Source organism: Bufo gargarizans, chromosome 3 (genome assembly GCF_014858855.1).
Source record: "Bufo gargarizans isolate SCDJY-AF-19 chromosome 3, ASM1485885v1, whole genome shotgun sequence".
NCBI classification, from domain to species: domain Eukaryota; kingdom Metazoa; phylum Chordata; class Amphibia; order Anura; family Bufonidae; genus Bufo; species Bufo gargarizans.
Genome location: NC_058082.1, coordinates 163,733,649 through 163,754,293, shown reverse-complemented (window position 1 = coordinate 163,754,293; position 20,645 = coordinate 163,733,649). Strand labels below are relative to the sequence as shown.

At 46.6% G+C, this 20,645-nt stretch overlaps 1 protein-coding gene and 2 non-coding genes across 4 annotated transcripts; all 3 read right to left on the bottom strand.

Annotated features, from left to right (window-relative positions):
* Positions 1-1,380: 1,380 nt before the first annotated feature.
* On the bottom strand, positions 1,381-17,871 carry KANSL2 (KAT8 regulatory NSL complex subunit 2). Of its 2 annotated transcripts, none has more exons than XM_044287001.1 (10): positions 17,784-17,871; positions 17,127-17,382; positions 11,181-11,359; positions 10,232-10,346; positions 7,967-8,130; positions 7,155-7,321; positions 6,567-6,663; positions 4,746-4,999; positions 4,470-4,655; positions 1,381-1,796 (listed from the first exon to the last, which is right to left on the bottom strand). In XM_044287001.1, the coding sequence occupies exons 2-10, from the start codon at positions 17,372-17,374 to the stop codon at positions 1,680-1,682; spliced, it is 1,527 nt and encodes a 508-aa protein (XP_044142936.1). In that variant the 5' UTR covers positions 17,375-17,382; positions 17,784-17,871; the 3' UTR covers positions 1,381-1,679. The 2 variants fall into 2 exon arrangements, with proteins under 2 accessions (XP_044142936.1, XP_044142937.1); XM_044287002.1 differs by lacking the exon at positions 17,784-17,871 and adding an exon at positions 17,450-17,763.
* On the bottom strand, positions 1,887-2,021 carry LOC122933539. The gene has a single exon (XR_006388491.1). It is a non-coding gene; the product is annotated as a small nucleolar RNA SNORA2/SNORA34 family (small nucleolar RNA).
* LOC122933540 lies at positions 6,764-6,899 on the bottom strand. Its single transcript, XR_006388492.1, has one exon. It is a non-coding gene; the product is annotated as a small nucleolar RNA SNORA2/SNORA34 family (small nucleolar RNA).
* Positions 17,872-20,645: the final 2,774 nt, after the last annotated feature.

Sequence of the window (20,645 nt, the reverse complement as noted above, 5' to 3'; positions counted from 1 at the left end):
ATCCATTCGGGGCCGCTTGTGAGAGCCTTCAAACGGAACTCACAAGCGGAGCCCCGAACGCAAGTGTGAAAATAGCCTTAGCCATGTTATGTCATGTTCAGCCACATTGTCTAACGCGTAGCTCAGACCTATTGAAGTGAATGGAGCCGAGCTGCGATACAATGCACAGCCACTGTACACTGCTGTGCTTGGTGAGCTGAGAGAAGGCGGGGGCATTATTGCATGCACCAGTGCCATCTCAAACAGCTGATCCATTGGGATCCCAGCAGGTTCTACCCACTCAGTCTCTGAAAAATCCCAGTAATCCCTGCATGTACTCTGACATTACATTTCCGTACCTACCAGCTGCACTTGTCAGACTGAGCTGTTTGGGCTCATGCACATGACAGAGCTGTGCAGTGCTTGTATAGTAGTCAAGTGGTTTCATAATACAGGGATGTAGGCAGTCTGCCATCATGTTACCTCAAAATTATGCTTTTTTTTTTTAAAGTAGATAAGCAGTGAAAGATGGATTTTGCTTTGACAACATTACAAGTTTCATACATTTGTCTGTACTATTGTCTTAAGCAAAGTAGTGCTAGAAATACCCAAATATGCATTTAAATGGAGAACACTCATACACAAAATCCCGGTGACGGGTTCCCTTTAAGAGCAGAGGACATGGGTTGCTAGATGGCCACTAGCATAACTGCAATACCCAGTCTTCATAGCTCTGTGTGCTTTTATTGGTTATAAAAACCAATTTTATACATATGCAAATTAACCCGAGATGAGTGAGAGCTTGAAAATATGACTTCTCTGGTTACACAAGATATGACTCATTTGCATATGTATCAAATCGTTTTTTTTTTTACACAATAAAAGCGCACAGCTATGGGGACTGGGTATTGCAGATGTGCTAGCGACCATCTAGCAACCCATGTCCTCAGCTCTATGCCCAAAATACTGGTGACAGGTTCCCTTTAAAGAGGTTTTCCAAGATGTTATGCTGATGCCTATCATCTGGATAGGTCATCAGTATCTAATCGGTGGGGGTCTGACACCTAGGACCCCTGCCGATCAGCTGTTTGAGAAGACAGCAGTGATTGCAGTGTTCTCACAGCTTTCCCTAGGCCATGTGCTGTCACGTTAATTGGTCAAGTGTCCTCAGGGCAGCTCATCCCAATTGAAGTGAACAGGGCTAGCGATACCAAGCACAGCAGCTATACAATGTATGGCGGCATGCTTTGTGAACTGAGAGAAGGATGCGGTGCTCACAGTGCCTTCTCAGACAGTTGATGTGGGGGTCCCGGGCTCGCACCAATCAGATACCAATTTGTCATCAGTAATAAAATCTTAGAAACCCTTTAAACGTTGTAATAAAAACCCTCTGAAACAGAAAATGTTAAGTTTTTTTAATTTTCAAATACTTCCACATTTTGAAAGTTCCATCTCCTATTGCCAATACCTTCACATAACAGCTTCTACATATTACTGTGTTGTGTAAAAAACAAAAACAAACAACTGATTTTGTCTTTAAGTTAAAGCAAGTGAAAAGTAAAAGTAAATAACAATAAAGGGGTCATCCTATCTGGACACTTCTGGCATACACAGCCACCTCTCCACAGCAATGAATGAAGAAAGGCACTATATCCTAAATGTCCAGAAGGAACAACCCCTTTAACCTTCTACAGCAAAATTCAGTTTGAAGCAGAACCATCTGCATTTCCATTGGCTTTTGACTGTGCTGGCGCCACTGCATCATCACTATTTGGTTCAGCGACTTGTGGAGAGGTTCCCGTTGACTGGATTTGACTCTGAAAAATATAGTGATGGGGGGGAAAAAAAAAAAAAAAAACATTTTAGACAAAGTTGCAGCCTGGTTCATTCATTACACAGTACACAAACATTGTCTCTTCCAACTGAATTGGCTTGGTCATACAGCAAACTGGCCCAGCCAACAGACCACAGGAAGAAGTTAATTTGTGCTCCTGCTTGAAACCAGTAGCTACAACAAGCCACCAGCCTTGATTCAGGGCCATGACCATTGTTACCCTAGTTTATAGGTTTGTAATTTCTTGTTACGTATGGATCACCACAGCTATAACTCGATATACAAGAAACAATGCATCAAAAAGTATTATTCACTCTAAATAAAAATTACATTGTAAATTATATGGCCCCTAAGAACCACAATTTTAGCATGCTTTAAAGGGAATCTTGTCCCCTGGTTTATACTGCGCCCAAGACATAATAGTAAGAGACACTGAATGCAGTGTAAGGGCTCATGCACATGACCGTATGCTTTCCTAGACATACGGTTCGCGATGTCCCGGAGCAGCATACATCATGCACATGGGAGTGCACAGCATTATAGGTTACTATGATGCTGTGCGCATTTGGCTGCCTGCTGGACTATTGTCCCACACATATCATGAGTGCGGGACAATAGTCCCAAGGGCGGCCCGATGTGCACAGCATCATAGTAACCCATGATGCTGTGCGCTCCCATGTGCATGATGTGTGCTGCTCCAGGACATATGGCCCGCTCACGGGCCATATGTCAGAGGGCATAGGGTTGTGTGCATGAGCCCTAAAAGTGTGATTTTATGGAAACTAATGCAACAAAACAAGTACCACCACTTATAATTAGGATTTCTAGTCCTACTTTAAGCTGTCCTCAGATAAGGCAGCATAAATCTGGTGACAGAGTGGTGACATTACACAATCCCATCACATAAGAGACTAACCAAACACACATACAAAGACCTAGATACAGACGTGCACAATAATGACATGATTTTTTTTCTGATGTGTGCCACTTGATCCCTTCCCCTCACCCCCTCTGGGCGCTATTAGGGTATATGCATAACAGGGGACAGATTTGTTGCATTTTGGGGAGTGAGAATCAGTTTCTGCAGGGTGTAGATAGATGTCTTTAACCTCCTTCAGATGAATAGGACAGTTACAGGTATTCCTGCAACAAATCTGCATGTGAATACACCCTTAGGGCTTATACACACACGAACATATGTATTTTGCGGTCAGCAAAAAATACGGATGACATCTGTGCATTCCATATTTTGAACAACGGAACAGCTGGACTTTAATAGAACATTACTATCCCTAATGCAGACAATAGGACTTTTTTGTGGAACGGAAATATGGACATACAGAAACGGAATGCACACGGAGTAACTTCTGTTTTTTGCGGAGCCATTGAAAAGAATAGTTCTGTATACGATCCACAAACAAAACAGACATGGAAAGAAAATACGTTTGTGTGCATGAGCCCTTATACACACACATTCTAGGTCACTGCATAAAATATGGTCTGTCCAAATCTTTCATATCACAAGATGATGGGTGCACTTTCTGAAGGGATAAGTTTTGTATCCATCCAGGTAAGGCTACTTTCACACTTGCGGCAGATGTGATCCGGCGGGCAGTTCTGTCGTCGGAACTGGCCGCCGGATCCGCCGATCTGCTGCTGCCTGAAAGCATTTGTGAGACGGATCCGGATGCGGATCCGTCTCACAAATGCATTGCAAGGACGGATCCGTCTCTCCGCTTGTCATGCGGACCGACGGATCCGTCTTGTACATTTTTCGCATTTTTACCGATCTGCGCATGCCGGAACGACGGCTCCGGCGCTAATACATTCCTATGGGAAAAAATGCCGGATCCGGCGTTCAGGCATGTCTTCAGTTTATTTCGCCGGAGAAAAAAAAAACCGTAGCATGCTACGGTTTTCTCTTTTGCCTGATCAGTCAAAACGACTGAACTGAAGACATCCTGATGCAAACTGAACGGATTACTCTCCATTCAGAATGCATGGGGATAAAACTGATCAGTTATTTTCCGGTATAGAGCCCCTGTGACGGAACTCTATGCCGGAAAAGAAAAACGCTAGTGTGAAAGTACCCTAAGGAAATGTCATTGTTCAATCCCGTTCCCAATAGACCACCAAATAAGTGCGATATAGATTATTGGGATTTTCAGAGTTTCATTTTAAAACACAGGCACAGAGCAGGGGATAGTACAATAATCTAAAACAAAAAAAACCTTACTGAAATGTAAAATGCCCTGCTATTCTAGTCCCTGTAGCGATCACATCACATCCATTGTTCAAGTGATAGCTGCTGTTGTGATGTTCCTATACACGTGACTGCTGAGGACAGTCACTGGCTGCAGCAGTCAGAACAATGAATGGCTTGTGACTGCTGCATGCCCAGCAGGGACTGAAGCAGCAGAACATTTAAAAAGGTGAGCAAAAGATGTTTATTTCAAACAGCCTTCTGGTCAGGTGCCACTTTTTTTTATAACTCCGAAAACGCCTTACACAGATCTCTTAACCTTTACCAAATCACGCTAGTATTTCCTGACTGATACTCCTCCTGGAGCAAACACAGGAACATTAATGCAGTAAGGAATCAGTTCGGTAACACCATGAAGATGACTAGGCATGTCTTGAACAAAAGTAAGTGTACCTGTCCTGAAGATCCCACCAAGGAGTCCGCTGTCAAAAGGGTGTCCCTTGCAGTGGTCTGTTCAGTGTCTTCTGCAAGTATGTCGAATGGTGTTTTTGAAACATCATTCAAAGCCATGTCCGCAGAAGGATCAAAGAGGAGAGGAGACGGCGGAAACTGCATTCCATCTCCTACTACGTCGAGGTCCTAACAAAGGAAATAAATGGTGAAAAACACTAAAGAACAATCTTTACTGAAGACATTAAAATGTAGGTTTGTACCCCTAAAAGAACTTACATCACTGAACTCAAGGGGCAGGCTCTCAGTAGGCTGTAGCTCAGCTGTGCTCAAATATAGCTCCATGGGAGCCACATCCATCGGTTCTGACACAGGCAGCACTGGCTCAGACTTGTACATTGGTGAAGGTAAACTGTGATGAAGAGGGCAGCAGGGCTCTTCAGATAAGCTCACAGGAAGAGCTTTATTGCAAGGAACTTCTTCAGAGCCTGCACACATCTTGAAGAGAACTTGGTTACTGTCTTGACAAATATCTGATCAGACCGAATTACGGAATGTTTTAACATGGTATGAAAATGAAAACAAATCCTTGTATTGGAAGTCTGCCATGTATACATCGTGAAGCAGTTCACAAGGTGACAAAACTGTGGCAGGGCTAGACAGCTGCCATAGGGTTAAAGTAAGGTCAGTTTCAGACCAGCATGAATTCCCGTAGTGGACACTGCTCCGGCATTATAATGATTTATATTGCAGAGACCCCCATTTGTACTGATTGCATACAGATCAATACAGTTGAGGTCAAGCAGAGAACCAGCATTATAAATCCTAACGCAGTGTGGTATGGTCAAAGGAGCAGAGTCCTCCCACACAGAGCAAGCTTGTCTGAAATGGACATAACAGGAAAAGCAGTAAGAGGTGGCGTTAGGTGTCCTGTGACACTACAGGAGCAGCTAACAGACCATAGGAACACTAAAACGCAGTCACCCTTGTTTCAGACCAATCTTTTGTACAATTCATTTTGAGTCAGAATTTGTCTGTACGTTAACATTCAACAATAACCATCATTTGAGCGTTTTCTATATGCAGCCAAAACCTCCCATGTGAAACTGTTATTGGGGCAGGAGCTCCATTTCTCTGGTAGAGCTAAGAATCACCTGCTTCCAACATACAGCCACATATACACAGTATTGCAGAGCTCCATCCCACAGAAATGGATATGGCCTACTGCAACACCATGCCAGACAAATAAAAATGCAAATTTTTTCTTTGTGCATAAACCATTCTCGCCTGTAAATGTACAGTGCAGGGACAGGGTCATTTCTGCAAAGAGCTGTATATTTACAGCGCTGTGACAGACTCAGCAGCAACCAGTTAGCAATATATATGAGGCCGCGCGTTTTCAGCACAACTTAACACAGGTATTCCCTCTCCCACAGACGTCTATTAGACATCCTGTGAAACATCAGAAAAGGTGCAAGGATGGTGAAGCACTGTTTATACAATCCCCGCTGTATCTTTACAAGTATACTCAAGCACAGATGGAACACAGGTGAATATAGATGTGCTTGTGCCTACATTCGGTCTGTGCTTGTGAGTATACTTGTAAAGATACAGCAGGGATTGTATAAACGGTGCTTCACCATCAGTGCACCTTTTCTGATGTTTCACAGGATGTTTTATAATAGATGTCTGAGACTCGATTCCACTGTGGGAGAGGGAGAATACCTGTGATAAGTGGTGCTGAAGAAAATGCGCGGCCTCATATATTGCATTTTACTCCGTGTGAACTGAACCCACATCATGTCAGACACGCAGCGATTAATTATCACAATTAGCGAACTAGATATATTGTGTATTGCATTTATAACCAGTTAGCAAGAGGGAGGGGACCCATGCATGACGAGTCCTTCTGTAGACAACAGGGCGTCTGGTATTTCTGAAAATACGCAGTCTTTCAAATTACATTTCCAGAAATCTATTAGGCCTTTCTATTACCTCTTTCTGCAAGTATTACTACAATAGCAGAAGAATGAATCTTTTACACTTTAGCTGAACACTTACAAGATCAGTACAGGAAAAAGAATAAGCTGTAAAGGATACGTGATAAGCAGTGTCTGCTCATAGGAAGGCTTGGATTAGAGCAGCGTACGTCTTCAACAAAGGAAAGGCATCGCTGACTGGATCTTGTGGTGTGAGCCTGCATTAGGGGATTCAAGTTTTAGTTTCATAAGACCTAAAGCAAATGGCAATCACAAATTATGTGGGCAAAAGTTTGATATTATGATTACCAAAGAATAACTTGTTTCTTCCAACTGAATTAGCTGGGCCTATGTAGTGTGAACGGCACAGCTAACAGACCACAGGAAGAGTTCATATAGGCACCTGTTTGAAACCCACAGCTACAACAAGCCATAAGCCTTGATTTAGGGCCTGTTCACTTCTACTACTTCAGCTTTCAGTATCAGTCTTATATAAAGGTTCTTACATTAGGAGAGATTTATAAACACTAGTGCCAGGTTGGCTTCACGTGCAGTTTGAGGAAGTTGTTTTAGCCAAACCAAGGAGTTGATAAGGCCTCATGCAAATAACAGTTGTGTGCATGAAAGACTGATGCGCAGCATATTGTGTGTCGCTATAAGAGCTAAATAAGAAACCACAGAAATCAAGTCCAGAACATAAGCAACATACCTGTTGGGACGCTCCTTCTGTGGCCAACATACGACGTTCTTTCAGCTGCCGATGTAAGAGAGCCTCCACTCCATATCGTTTTCTATAGCGACGCAATGCTTTCAGTTTCTTCAGGTTGTCACGCTCTTTAGAAGAGAGTCCCTCTGGTCCAGTGAGAAGGCTACTCCCTAGGGTAAGGGAGAGACAAGATACTGACCACCAGAATAAGCTAAAAATAAATGTAGACAAGAATGTAATAAATTACATGCAGCGTGAGTTAAGGTAGGTTCACACAGTTTTTTGGAGGGGGTTTAAGAGATTTTCCTGCAGGCTTTTCAGCCAAAGCTAGAAGTGGATTGAAACAGAGTCGGAAATTGAATGAAATGGGGGCCCACTTCCCCTTCCAGCTTTGGCTGAAAAAATAAAATAAAATCTGCCTCAAAAACTCCTCTAAAAAGAACTTAGCGTGAACCTACCCTAAGGCCTCATTCACACTTCAGTGTTTGGTCAGTGATTTCCATCAGTGATTTGTGAGCCAAAACCAGGTGCAACTCTAAACACAGAACAGGAGAAGATCTTTCCCTTCTACCTCATGTCTGTGGAGGCTCCACTTCTGGTTTTGGCTCACAAATCACTGATGGAAATCACTGACCAAACACTGAAGTGTGAACGAGGCCTTAGGGTTTGTTGTACACAACAGCCTCAGTGATACGAGTGTTCCTAACTACATGAAAAGGCAATAATATACCTTAGTTTGTTAAACAAAAGCGCACCCCAACATACAATTTTATGCACTGGCAGCACCAGTTTTAGGTCGTGGAAAGAATACATACCAATGGTTTCATGCTCAGTCTTTACACTGTGCAAGTAGTTTCTTTTCTTTTCCTTGAGCAAATGCTGTAGTCTCTTGAACTGATCAATGTATAGAGATTGGAGCCGAATGAGCTTCTCTCGCATTATAAGAGTCACTTCTTCAGCAGTGTACACTCCTGCATGTCTACAAATGAAAGTGAATGAGAAACTGTATTAAAAGGCGACATTCTACAAGATAGAAGTAAGAAAAGGAAACTTTTCAACAAACCAATGGCATTACCATTTGAGTCAGTGTTCCCCTGTTTACATGCTGAACTTCCAGGTTTTGTCACTTCCAGTGATTGCTACCATCCAATTCCAAACCAGCAACTATAACGCTGGACTTACAAGCCCCCTCTACTTTCGGCCACTCCTAAGTACTTTCAAACATTTCAAGACCCAGAACAGGCATGCATGTGAAGCAACGCACCAACATTGTACGTGTGTCGCTTCTCCGAGACTGCCTGTCTGTAATGTACAGTATATGATGTACTTTGCAGTGGACAGGAAGAGAATATCCAAATGGCATCAGCAGAAGTATCAGGAGACCTGCAGTCACATGACTGCATTGCAGAAGGAGAAAGGCCAGTGTGTCACACAGGTAAGTGACTGTGGAACCACCAGGAGAATCTCTAATTCCATTCACAAGCAAAGGTAAAAACTGTAGACTTTAAAGAGGACCTTTCATGGGTCCGAACATCAAACGATATCTGGACATGTAGTGCGGCGCCCAGGGATCTCACTGCACTTCCTATTATTCCTGGGCACCGCTCCGTTCTCCAGTTATGTCCTCCGGTATGTTTGGTCACTTGGTTATAGGAGGAGACTCCCCCTGTTCTCCTGGGCGTTCCATCTCCCTGACTGTAGCACTGTCCAATCACAGCGCAGAGCTCACAGGCTGGGAGCTCTGCGCTGCGATTAGACAGCACTACAGCCAGGGAGAAGGAACGCCCAAGGGAGAAATATGGCAGACTCCTCCCTTGTGAACCAATAGTAATTACCATACAGCACGGGAGAAGGTACAAGGGATCTGAACTCTGCTCACTCCAGAACCCACATAGTCCCGATAAAACGTAATGGCTGAAGCGCTCAGAAGTTTCAGATTTTGGTTGATGCTTTAGGTGCAGCAATAAATGGGGTAGTAGACTAAGGGTAACGCTTTTTTTTTTTTATGCAATTGGATTGGTCTAAGTTTACCTTAGTTCTTTAGTTAATACTTTTGTATAGGTATTGAATTTTCTAGTAATTGCAGCATGTTCTTTCCTCCCCCAGTGCTGCGGCTAAAACAGCGTTGCTAGGTGTCCTCCGTCTCCTATCTTCTATATACAGAAGACGTAGTAGTGGGCAGTCCTGAACCCTGCGTGCATGCTCCTGTCGGACCAGGATAGTGCCAATATTTGCAATTAGAATATTTGCGATTACTCAGGAGGAAGAGGGCATGTTTTAGTCTGGAGAAAGTTGATCGGTTGGGGTGAGGCTGCGCGTTCCCAAGATGAGCCGGATGAATTCTGGGTAGTTAGGGAGGGAGGTCTTAGCCTCCGGGTAAGGGCATCGGCAGCCATCTTGAGAAGATGGCCAGAAGCCTTGTGAGGAGCGGTTGCTATAAAGCAGTGTTTCCCAACCAGTGTGCCTCCAGCTGTTGCAAAACTACAACTCCCAGCATGCCTGGACAGCCTTTGGCTGTACGGGCATGCTGGGAGTTGTAGTTTTGCAACAGCTGGAGGCACACTGGTTAGGAAACACTGCTATAGAGATTATTATTAAACAAGTGGTATGGGAACACAATTAGTGATTATGGATCATCACCACAGCAGCAACAACTTAAATTTAATTTTGAGCGAAAATGTCAGTTATCCTTTAAAGAGCCTGTCTGATTTTGTTGTACTCATGGCCTATCCTCGGAAAAAGTCATCAATAAGGTCCACGCATAATTCAAATGGTCAGCTAGAAATCCCAAAATTGTTAAGTAGATATTTAACACAGGTGTCTGAAGAAAAGTGACTCTTAAGCCTCATGCACAAAATTGTGCACCTGCAAAACACAGAAGCAGTCTGTGTGCCTTCCGCAATTTGCAGAACGGAACAGGCGGCCCATTGTAGAAATGCATATTCTTGTCCGCAAAAACGGACAGGCCATATTTTTTTTAGTGGGGCTACAGAACGGAGCAATGGATGCGGACAGCACACAAAGTGGTCTAACAGTAGCATCGAAAGCATCACATTAAAAACTAAACCACCAAGACTTACTTCAGAGGATCCTCCTGATCACTGTCCAGACTGTCTGCTTCACTATCAAGATCTCCCATCCAGGTCTGATCCACTGTCACCGCCTCATGGTCGCTGTCACTGCAGCTGTCCTCATCTAAGTGGAAACCCATTGAAATTAATCCCAAATTAACCAGACACAATGGAATTAGAATATCAGTTGGAAACCGTTCTGAATTTTGTTACAAGATTTCAGCTACACCTTAGGAGCAACTCAAAATACTGTATGCATCTTTCTACAAGCATTACATAAAAAGTTCACTGTAAGCCCGTCTAGACTGACAGGGCCTTGCACTGCCGGATCCCCACTTACAATAATGGGATTTGCCTGGTTTCCACCAGCACAAGCGCTGGGTTCTGGTTGGACAAAAAAAATAAAGAAATTCTATGGGGTCTAGGGGTGAACAGCAGTATGTGTCTAGGCTTGATACAGGGAACTCTGGCAGCCTAATCCTCTGCCGGATCGCTTTACCACAGGGATGGAACTGGCCTAAGATTTATTTTTTATTTTTAACAAGGTTTAGAGATAATATACATTAGGCACAACACTAAGCCACCAGCATGTTATGAATCTCAGATTTGGATTTCTAAAAATACCTCTGTATGAACAGTGAAGAGATGTAAAAGTTATTTTACTACATAAAGCCAAAAACGGCCAGTAGTGGTCGGGGCATCTTTAGAAGGCTAAAAGCAATTACATGGGTAATGGGTATAACAAGTGGGTGGCCCAAAAATCTAGCAACAGGTTATTTTTAAAAAAATTACATGATAGCTTACTGCTTTCACAAATGAGTTATTTTAACCCTCTAATAAAAGGGGAGCCTTTATAAATATTCACACACTTCCGCTGAGGAATCCCGTTAGGTATTAGTCACACAGTGGTGCTTAAAGAATAAATGAACAGGATGTAATACAAGGAGAGAAAACATACCCAGGATGCAACTGGATTCACTTCTGCTGCTTTCTTGGGTCTGGGTACCCAGATCTCCTCGGGCATACGAGCTTAACTGGTATAACAAAGACTCACTGGTTGGTCCTGTGTTTGATTTCTTAATTTGAGCCTGGAGAGCTAGGGCATTTCTACGGGAATGCTCAGCACAGAAAGAAACACTGCAAATATTAACAAAGCCAATAGAAAACAATTAGAGATTATGTAGAATGGACAATACTTATTACAGTTGGGAATGTCACACAGACACCTGATATAGAAATCTAACTGGTACGCAGCAGTAGAAGGGCTGAATACAGTGTCATCAGGAGTAACTCGGGACCCCCATTCTTTTATAATAATATTTTCACACTTGCGGCAGAGTGATCCGGCAAGCAGTTCAGTCGCCGGATCTGGCAAAACGTATGCCAACTAACGGCATTTGTAAGACTGATCAGGATCCTGATCCATCTTACAAATGCATTGAAATGCCGAACCTGTCTTTCCGGTGTCATCTGGAAAAACAGATCCGGCATTTATATTTTTCACCTTTTTCGGTCCGCACATTGCAGCATTTTGTATTTTGAATGCCGGCACGAATACATTCCTATGGAAAAAAAAATAAAAAATGCCGGATCCAGCATTCTGGCAAGTGTTCAGTTTTTTGGGCCAGAGATAAATCCGTAGCATGCTGCGGTATCATCTCTGTCCTGATCAGTCAAAAACACTGAACTGAAGACATCCTGAACGGATTGCTCTCCATTCAGAATGCATGGGGATAAAACTGATCAGTTCTTTTCAAGTATTGAGTCCCTAGGACGGAACTATGCCGGAAAAGAAAACCGCTAGTGTGAAAGTACCGTAAACCGATATAGAAATTTAACTGGTACACAGCAGTAGAAGGGCTGAAAACAAAGTCATCAGGAGTAACTCAGGACCGCCATTCTTCTATAACCCGAACCTTATACACCAAACTTGAAAACAGACGTTCACTCATCCCTAGCGATAAGTGTGGAGATGGGACACCCCCTTTAAAAAGGGAGTCTGTTAGCACATTTGCCCCTTTTTAACAGTTCCTATAGCGCTGTAGCCGCAACACAGATGATTAAAACGGTACATTTATATGCTTTTGTGGACTTGTAAAACTGCCAAAAACAAACTTTGATGCATATGTAAATGAGGGCTTGCAAGTGCCCAGGGGCGGCGTCCACCGCGTTGGTGCCCAGGCACCTCTGCCTCTTATCCCAGCCGTTTTCTCTCCCCGCCAGCGAGATCCTGCGCACTAACTTCCTTGGCCGGGGCATGCTCACTGCGATACCCATTGCTGGCATGGCATCGCAGTAGCTTATGCGCCTGCTAACTGCGCGAAAACTGCAGAAGTATCTGTTTAATCAGTTAGCCGGCGCATAAGCTACTGCGCATGCCCCGGCCAAGGAAGTCAGTGCGCAGGATCTCGCTGACGGGGAGAGAAAACAGCTGGGATAAGAGCCGAAGAGGCAGAGCTGCCTGGGCACCAACGCGGTGGACGCTGCCCCTGGGCACTTTCGAGCCCTCATTTACATATGCATCAAAGTTTGTTTTTGGCAGTTTTACAAGTCCACAAAAGCATATAAAGGTACCGTTTTAATCATCTGTGTTGCGGCTACAGCGCTATGGGAACTGTTAAAAAGGGGTAAATGTGCTGACAGACTCCCTTTAAGTGTAAACTTTGGCCATATTGCTTCATCCAAAGTGCCAATGCTTCCACAGCTATAATAGGTGCCCTGACATACGGCTCCTACTAGGGGTGGGCGATATGGGATATAAATTTGTGCCACGATATGGATATGCACCACAATATGACTAGGGCTGCAACGATTAATCGATGTAATCGATTATATTCGATAACTGGATTCGTTGTCGACGAATCCAGTTATCGAATAATCGCCGATTCGTTGCTATGCGGGCGGTCGCTGCATCTTTATTTTACCTTTTTACAATGACGCTCCTGTAACAGCCAGGCAGAGTGGACGGCGGCGTAACGTCACTCACTCACGTGACACGCCTGCTCCGCCTCCTTCGTTCATGAAGTGGATAACTGCGCCGTCCACAGATCCCCCATAACTGCGCCGTCCACAGATCCCCCATAACTGCGCCGTCCACAGATCCCCCATAACTGCGCCGTCCACAGATCCCCCATAACTGCGCCGTCCACAGATCCCCCATAACTGCGCCGTCCACAGATCCCCCATAACTGCGCCGTCCACAGATCCCCCATAACTGCGCCGTCCACAGATCCCCCATAACTGCGCCGTCCACAGATCCCCCATAACTGCGCCGTCCACAGATCCCCCATAACTGCGCCGTCCACAGATCCCCCATAACTGCGCCGTCCACAGATCCCCCATAACTGCGCCGTCCACAGATCCCCCATAACTGCGCCGTCCACAGATCCCCCATAACTGCGCCGTCCACAGATCCCCCATAACTGCGCCGTCCACAGATCCCCCATAACTGCGCCGTCCACAGATCCCCCATAACTGCGCCGTCCACAGATCCCCCATAACTGCGCCGTCCACAGATCCCCCATAACTGCGCCGTCCACAGATCCCCCATAACTGCGCCGTCCACAGATCCCCCATAACTGCGCCGTCCACAGATCCCCCATAACTGCGCCGTCCACAGATCCCCCATAACTGCGCCGTCCACAGATCCCCCATAACTGCGCCGTCCACAGATCCCCCATAACTGCGCCGTCCACAGATCCCCCATAACTGCGCCGTCCACAGATCCCCCATAACTGCGCCGTCCACAGATCCCCCATAACTGCGCCGTCCACAGATCCCCCATAACTGCGCCGTCCACAGATCCCCCATAACTGCGCCGTCCACAGATCCCCCATAACTGCGCCGTCCACAGATCCCCCATAACTGCGCCGTCCACAGATCCCCCATAACTGCGCCGTCCACAGATCCCCCATAACTGCGCCGTCCACAGATCCCCCATAACTGCGCCGTCCACAGATCCCCCATAACTGCGCCGTCCACAGATCCCCCATAACTGCGCCGTCCACAGATCCCCCATAACTGCGCCGTCCACAGATCCCCCATAACTGCGCCGTCCACAGATCCCCCATAACTGCGCCGTCCACAGATCCCCCATAACTGCGCCGTCCACAGATCCCCCATAACTGCGCCGTCCACAGATCCCCCATAACTGCGCCGTCCACAGATCCCCCATAACTGCGCCGTCCACAGATCCCCCATAACTGCGCCGTCCACAGATCCCCCATAACTGCGCCGTCCACAGATCCCCCATAACTGCGCCGTCCACAGATCCCCCATAACTGCGCCGTCCACAGATCCCCCATAACTGCGCCGTCCACAGATCCCCCATAACTGCGCCGTCCACAGATCCCCCATAACTGCGCCGTCCACAGATCCCCCATAACTGCGCCGTCCACAGATCCCCCATAACTGCGCCGTCCACAGATCCCCCATAACTGCGCCGTCCACAGATCCCCCATAACTGCGCCGTCCACAGATCCCCCATAACTGCGCCGTCCACAGATCCCCCATAACTGCGCCGTCCACAGATCCCCCATAACTGCGCCGTCCACAGATCCCCCATAACTGCGCCGTCCACAGATCCCCCATAACTGCGCCGTCCACAGATCCCCCATAACTGCGCCGTCCACAGATCCCCCATAACTGCGCCGTCCACAGATCCCCCATAACTGCGCCGTCCACAGATCCCCCATAACTGCGCCGTCCACAGATCCCCCATAACTGCGCCGTCCACAGATCCCCCATAACTGCGCCGTCCACAGATCCCCCATAACTGCGCCGTCCACAGATCCCCCATAACTGCGCCGTCCACAGATCCCCCATAACTGCGCCGTCCACAGATCCCCCATAACTGCGCCGTCCACAGATCCCCCATAACTGCGCCGTCCACAGATCCCCCATAACTGCGCCGTCCACAGATCCCCCATAACTGCGCCGTCCACAGATCCCCCATAACTGCGCCGTCCACAGATCCCCCATAACTGCGCCGTCCACAGATCCCCCATAACTGCGCCGTCCACAGATCCCCCATAACTGCGCCGTCCACAGATCCCCCATAACTGCGCCGTCCACAGATCCCCCATAACTGCGCCGTCCACAGATCCCCCATAACTGCGCCGTCCACAGATCCCCCATAACTGCGCCGTCCACAGATCCCCCATAACTGCGCCGTCCACAGATCCCCCATAACTGCGCCGTCCACAGATCCCCCATAACTGCGCCGTCCACAGATCCCCCATAACTGCGCCGTCCACAGATCCCCCATAACTGCGCCGTCCACAGATCCCCCATAACTGCGCCGTCCACAGATCCCCCATAACTGCGCCGTCCACAGATCCCCCATAACTGCGCCGTCCACAGATCCCCCATAACTGCGCCGTCCACAGATCCCCCATAACTGCGCCGTCCACAGATCCCCCATAACTGCGCCGTCCACAGATCCCCCATAACTGCGCCGTCCACAGATCCCCCATAACTGCGCCGTCCACAGATCCCCCATAATAGTGTCGTCCACAGATCCCCCATAATAGTGTCGTCCACAATTTGTTTTAATATGGCCTTTGAACATCATTTTTCAAGTAAGATCATATAAACCTCTCTGTTTTGTAATTTTGTCGTTTTTCCCGATTAATCGTAGAAATTAATCAGCAACTAATCGATTATTCAAATAATCGTTAGCTGCAGCCCTAAATATGACCACGGAGCGGAAGTGAAGATCAGTTACCATGGCAGCCAGGAGTCACGCTACTGAAGTCCTGGCTGCCAAGGTATGTTAGTGAGCAGCATTATACTCGCGTGCACCGTGGCCGCCGGTCGCTCCTCCTTCTGTCTGTGCTGCACATTGCTAATGCTTACAGCATTAGCAATGCGCCGCACAGACTTATGAGAAGGAGCGCCCGGTGGCCACGGCGCACTCGAGTATAATGCTGCTCACTAACATACCATGTCAGCCAGGACTTCAGTAGCGTGCTGGCTGCCATGGTAACCGATCGGAGCCCCAGCATTACACTGCTGGGACTCCGACCGGAACTGCCCACTGCCACCAATGATGGGGGGGGAACCCTGTGGCCACTGCCACCATTGATTAAAGGGTTTCTACCACTTAGTTTTCACATAATTAGCTTTCAGACACTAGCGATCCGCTAGTGTCTGCTCTGCCAAACAATCCTAATATAGCTTTTGGGGCAGCCGTTTCGCAAAAAAAAAAAAAGAACTTATATTGATATGCTAATTACCCTCTAGGTGCTATGGGGGCGTCATTAGCACCTAGAGGATCGGTCTACCTTCACAAAATGCCTCCGCCCAGCGCGTCCCTCCAGCCCGCCCATCTCCTCCGGAATGAGATCAAGCGGACGAATTCTCGCGCATGCGCCGAATACAGACGCGCACGACGGCATTTTGTGAAGGTAGACAGATCCTCTAGGTGCTAATGACGCCCCCCATAGCATCTAGAGGGTCATTAGCATATCAATATAAGTTCTTTTTTTAGCGAAACGGCTGCCCCAAAAACTATTATATTAGGATTGTTTGGCAGAGCAGACACTAGCGGATCGCTAGTGTCTGAAAGCTAATTATGTGAAAACTAAGTGGTAGAAACCCTTTAATACTGGGGGGGTGGGGTTGAGTTACCAGAGGGGGCTGATAAGAGGGAGAGGATGAGGGCGGATCAGAGGCCTGGAGGGCGGATCAGAGGCCGGCTGCCATAGTCAGCTCCCTGCTGTTGTGTGCACAAAGCACAGGGAAGCAGGGAGAGTGTAAAGTCCTATTCACCCTAATAGAGCTCTATTAGGGTGAATATGACAAGGGTTCTAGCCCTTATATATAGAAAATATATAGCACATGCTTAAAATTATATCGCAATATAGATTTTAGGCCATATGGCCAACCCCTAGCGCCTACTTACCCATCCTTTTTGTCAGGCTTAGGAGCGGCACTGCTGCAGCGTCGGCTGTTCTTGCTGGAGACATAGCTGCACTGCTTGTACGGGGCGTTTCTATCCTCTAGAATGTGCTTGATGCAGAACTCATAGCCTTCAAGGCGAGGCTGAGAGCACGGCCGGTGAGCGTAGGCACAGGACAAGGCTTCGAGGGTCCGCGGCACAGGGGTCAGGCGGCCTCGGCTGGGCAGGACGTGGATGCGAATTCTGTTCATCTGAAATGCTGATAAGAAAATAAGATGGTTAAAGAGGAATAAAGCGTTAGAAAGGAATCCATAAAAGGCACGTACATACACACTCCCCATAGACACAACCAAGACAATCCAGATTTCTTCAAATATTGTTCTTTAAGAAGCTAAATGTTTATTTCATTGGCGATGGCTGCACGTGGGGTCCACTGCCCCTGGCTGTGCTTTACATCCGGGCCTGCAGGCGGCGCTCCAGGCCCAGCCACAAGGCTTGGAGAATCACTTGTAACAACACCAGGAGCCTGAGGGAGCTCCCAGACACAAAGACTTGTATCAGAGTGTACAGCAAACGTCAGGCCGGCATACTCCAGAGCAGCCGCCTCCTGTGCCTCACTGCCTATTAGTGACTCAGCACTCGCTCCCACCGCCATTTTACCTGCAGGGCCGCTCCTCTCACACTGAGGCAGAACAGTGAGGTTGTCCAGGCTTCACTCCAATAGACACGCCCCTTAACGCCGTGATTGGCTGCCGTACCGGCTGTCGAATTAGAAGAAGCCGCTATCCCTTCTACGCCAGCTTCACTCCGTTCTCTGATTGGGAATGGTGATTATCGCGAGAGTAGGTGAACCAATCAGAAAGAAGGAAGCCTGCGCTGTCGCTTTTAAGGCGGGATGGGTCTGGGTCGCGTCTTCAGTCGCCATGTTTGCTACGTAGCAAGGAAGACACAACACAAGCAAATAAAAATGACAAAAGTACACCATTATCCGCGGACATTTCACCAGTACAACACAAACTCGGCTTAAAAGACTTCTAGAATATTTTTACCGTCTAGCACTATTGGTCTAATGCAGAGATATGCAACCTTCAGCATGCCAGCTGTTGTGAAACTACTGCTCCCAGCATGCATTCTTGCTCAGCTGTTAAAGCCCATAGAAGAGAATGGTGCATGCTTGGAGTTGTAGTTTTGCAACAACTGAAGTGCGGGAGGTTGCTGACCCTACATCTAATGTATATGGAGTAAAATCGATCTAACGTTTTGGGCAGTTTACCTCCATTCATTTCAACAGTGACATTTTCCATATAGCCAAGATTTATTGTGGTTCCAGCACATCTCTCTGCAGTCCTGTGTGAAGGTGTTTTGTCCACATGGATGACACAAGTGAGATGACTACAGCGTAGGCTGGCCGGTCTGTTCACGAGACGTGTTCCTATGGGCGGCTGAACATCACACGTTAAACAGATGGGGTGGGAACTATAGGAGTCATCAGAATAGGTGAATGTTACAGTATGTATGTGAGAAGTTTATTGTTTGGGGCAGAAATATACTGATCAGCCATAACATTAAGAGAAATGAATCTGTTAGAAGCAAGAGTAAGGATCCAGTGACTGATAAGGGCCGAATGGCAATGACTGGGTCGGAAAATCTCTCCAGAACAGCAGGTCTTGTGGGGTTGTTCCCAGTATGCTGTGGTCAATACCTACTAAAAGTGGATCAAGGAAAGAGAAGCAGTGACCGGGTCATGAGCAGCTAAGGCTTTAGTCACACATCAGTGACTGTGGGCCAGGACTGGAGCCTCCACAAGACATAAGGTATAATTGAAAAATCTGCACCTGTTCTGTGTTTAGAGCCGCACCTGGTTTTGGCTTAAAATCACTGACCGAACACTCTGTGACTAAAGCCTAAGGGCTTATGCACACGACCGTATGCCCTCCAAGACAAACGTGGGCCATATGTCCCAGAGCGGCATGATCATATGAGTGCAGGACAATAGTCCAGCGGGTGGCCAGATGCGCACAGCATCATAACCTTTGATGCTATGCGCTCCCGTGCGCACGATGTATGCCGCTCCGGGATATGAGGCCCGCTCACGGACCATATGTCTCGGAGGGCATACGGTCGTGTGCATGAGCCCTAAGGCTCAGTGATCTGTATGTAGTGTGAAGGCTAGCCCGTCTGGCCCAATCCCCTAGATGAATCACTGTAGCACAAACTGCTGAAAAAGTTAAAGGGGTATTCCCATATGGGACATTAAATGCATGTCACCGGGGTATGCCATCAATGTCAGAGAGGTGCGGTTCCCACCTTTGGGACACACTCCTATCTAGACAACGGGGGCCCCCGAAGTGACGGAAAGCACACTGCTCATGCAGACCGCATCAATATCCTTCAAAATAATCAGTCATTTTGTGATGTATTTCTTTTGCCTTTAATGCTCCTATCTTCCGTTGTGGGCTGTGGTCACATGACTATGTCCATGCAGTGCCCTCTTATTTCCTATGATGTTATGTCCATGGATGTATCAAAGCAGCAACTGGGGCAGTGATAGGGGAGCGTCTATGTAACTAGCTGGGTGTTGTTAGGGGCGGTGCTGGATGTGGCAGAGAAAGGAGACGTGTATTATGGGTTTGGATGGATACAGTAACAGGAAGTGCTATATATAGGGTGGAAACAAACCGGAGGGATTTATAACATGGTGAAAACGGGTCACAAGAGTCCAAACTGAAAAAAACTGTACATGGAAAAGGAATATGAGGTAAGGGACTACATGAGTAGTGATGAGCGAACTTGTGTTTTCAAGTTCGGCGTACAAGATCCGGGTTATCGAAGAATTCCGTTATGGATTCTGCTACCACGGACCATAAATTGTGGTCCGTGGTAGCGGAATCTATAAAAGAATTCTTAGATATCCCGAACCTTGTACATTTAGCATACCTGTTAAAAACATAGTAATTCTGGAAAACCCCTTTAATGGCAACGGCTTCTTTCATCAGAATAATGTGTTTTACCAAACTGCAAAAAATTGCATAGGAATAGTTTGAGGAACAGTCCAGGGTGTTGATTGGACTTCAAAATTCCCCAGATATCAATCCGATTGAGCATGTGTTAATGGAAGTCCCACCATATAACTTACACGATTTAAAGGATTGGCTGCTATCGTCTTGGTGACCCTTTCAGAGGTCCTTTACTATGTGTCAATGGGTCAGAGCTGTACGGAGGCGGCACGAAGAGGAACCACATGATATTAGGCAAACATACAGTTCTCCAAGATGTTTGGAACAACTGCCGAGTTCCTTCAAAAACTGTGTGCAAGTGTACCTAGAAGAACTGATGCTGGTCACACCAAATATTGATTTGATTTAGACTTCTCTTTTCTTCATTCACTTTGCATTTTGTTAATTGATAAAAATGAATAAACTATTAGCACTTCTATTTTTTTAAGTATATATATATATATTAACTTTACATCCCTATTACTTAGTCGTGCTTATATCTTCAATATGGGAGAAAAATACTGAT

Bases quoted from the DNA above. Each gene is read 5' to 3' on its own strand.
- KANSL2 (XM_044287001.1), bottom strand. From the start codon at position 17,374: ATGAACAGAATTCGCATCCACGTCCTGCCCAGCCGAGGCCGCCTGACC. The intron at 11,360-17,126 runs GTAAGTAGGCGC...TAATATTTGCAG, and splicing joins AAGCCTGACAAAAAGGATGG to TGTTTCTTTCTGTGCTGAGC. The intron at 8,131-10,231 runs GTAAGTCTTGGT...TTTCATTTGTAG, and splicing joins GATCAGGAGGATCCTCTGAA to ACATGCAGGAGTGTACACTG.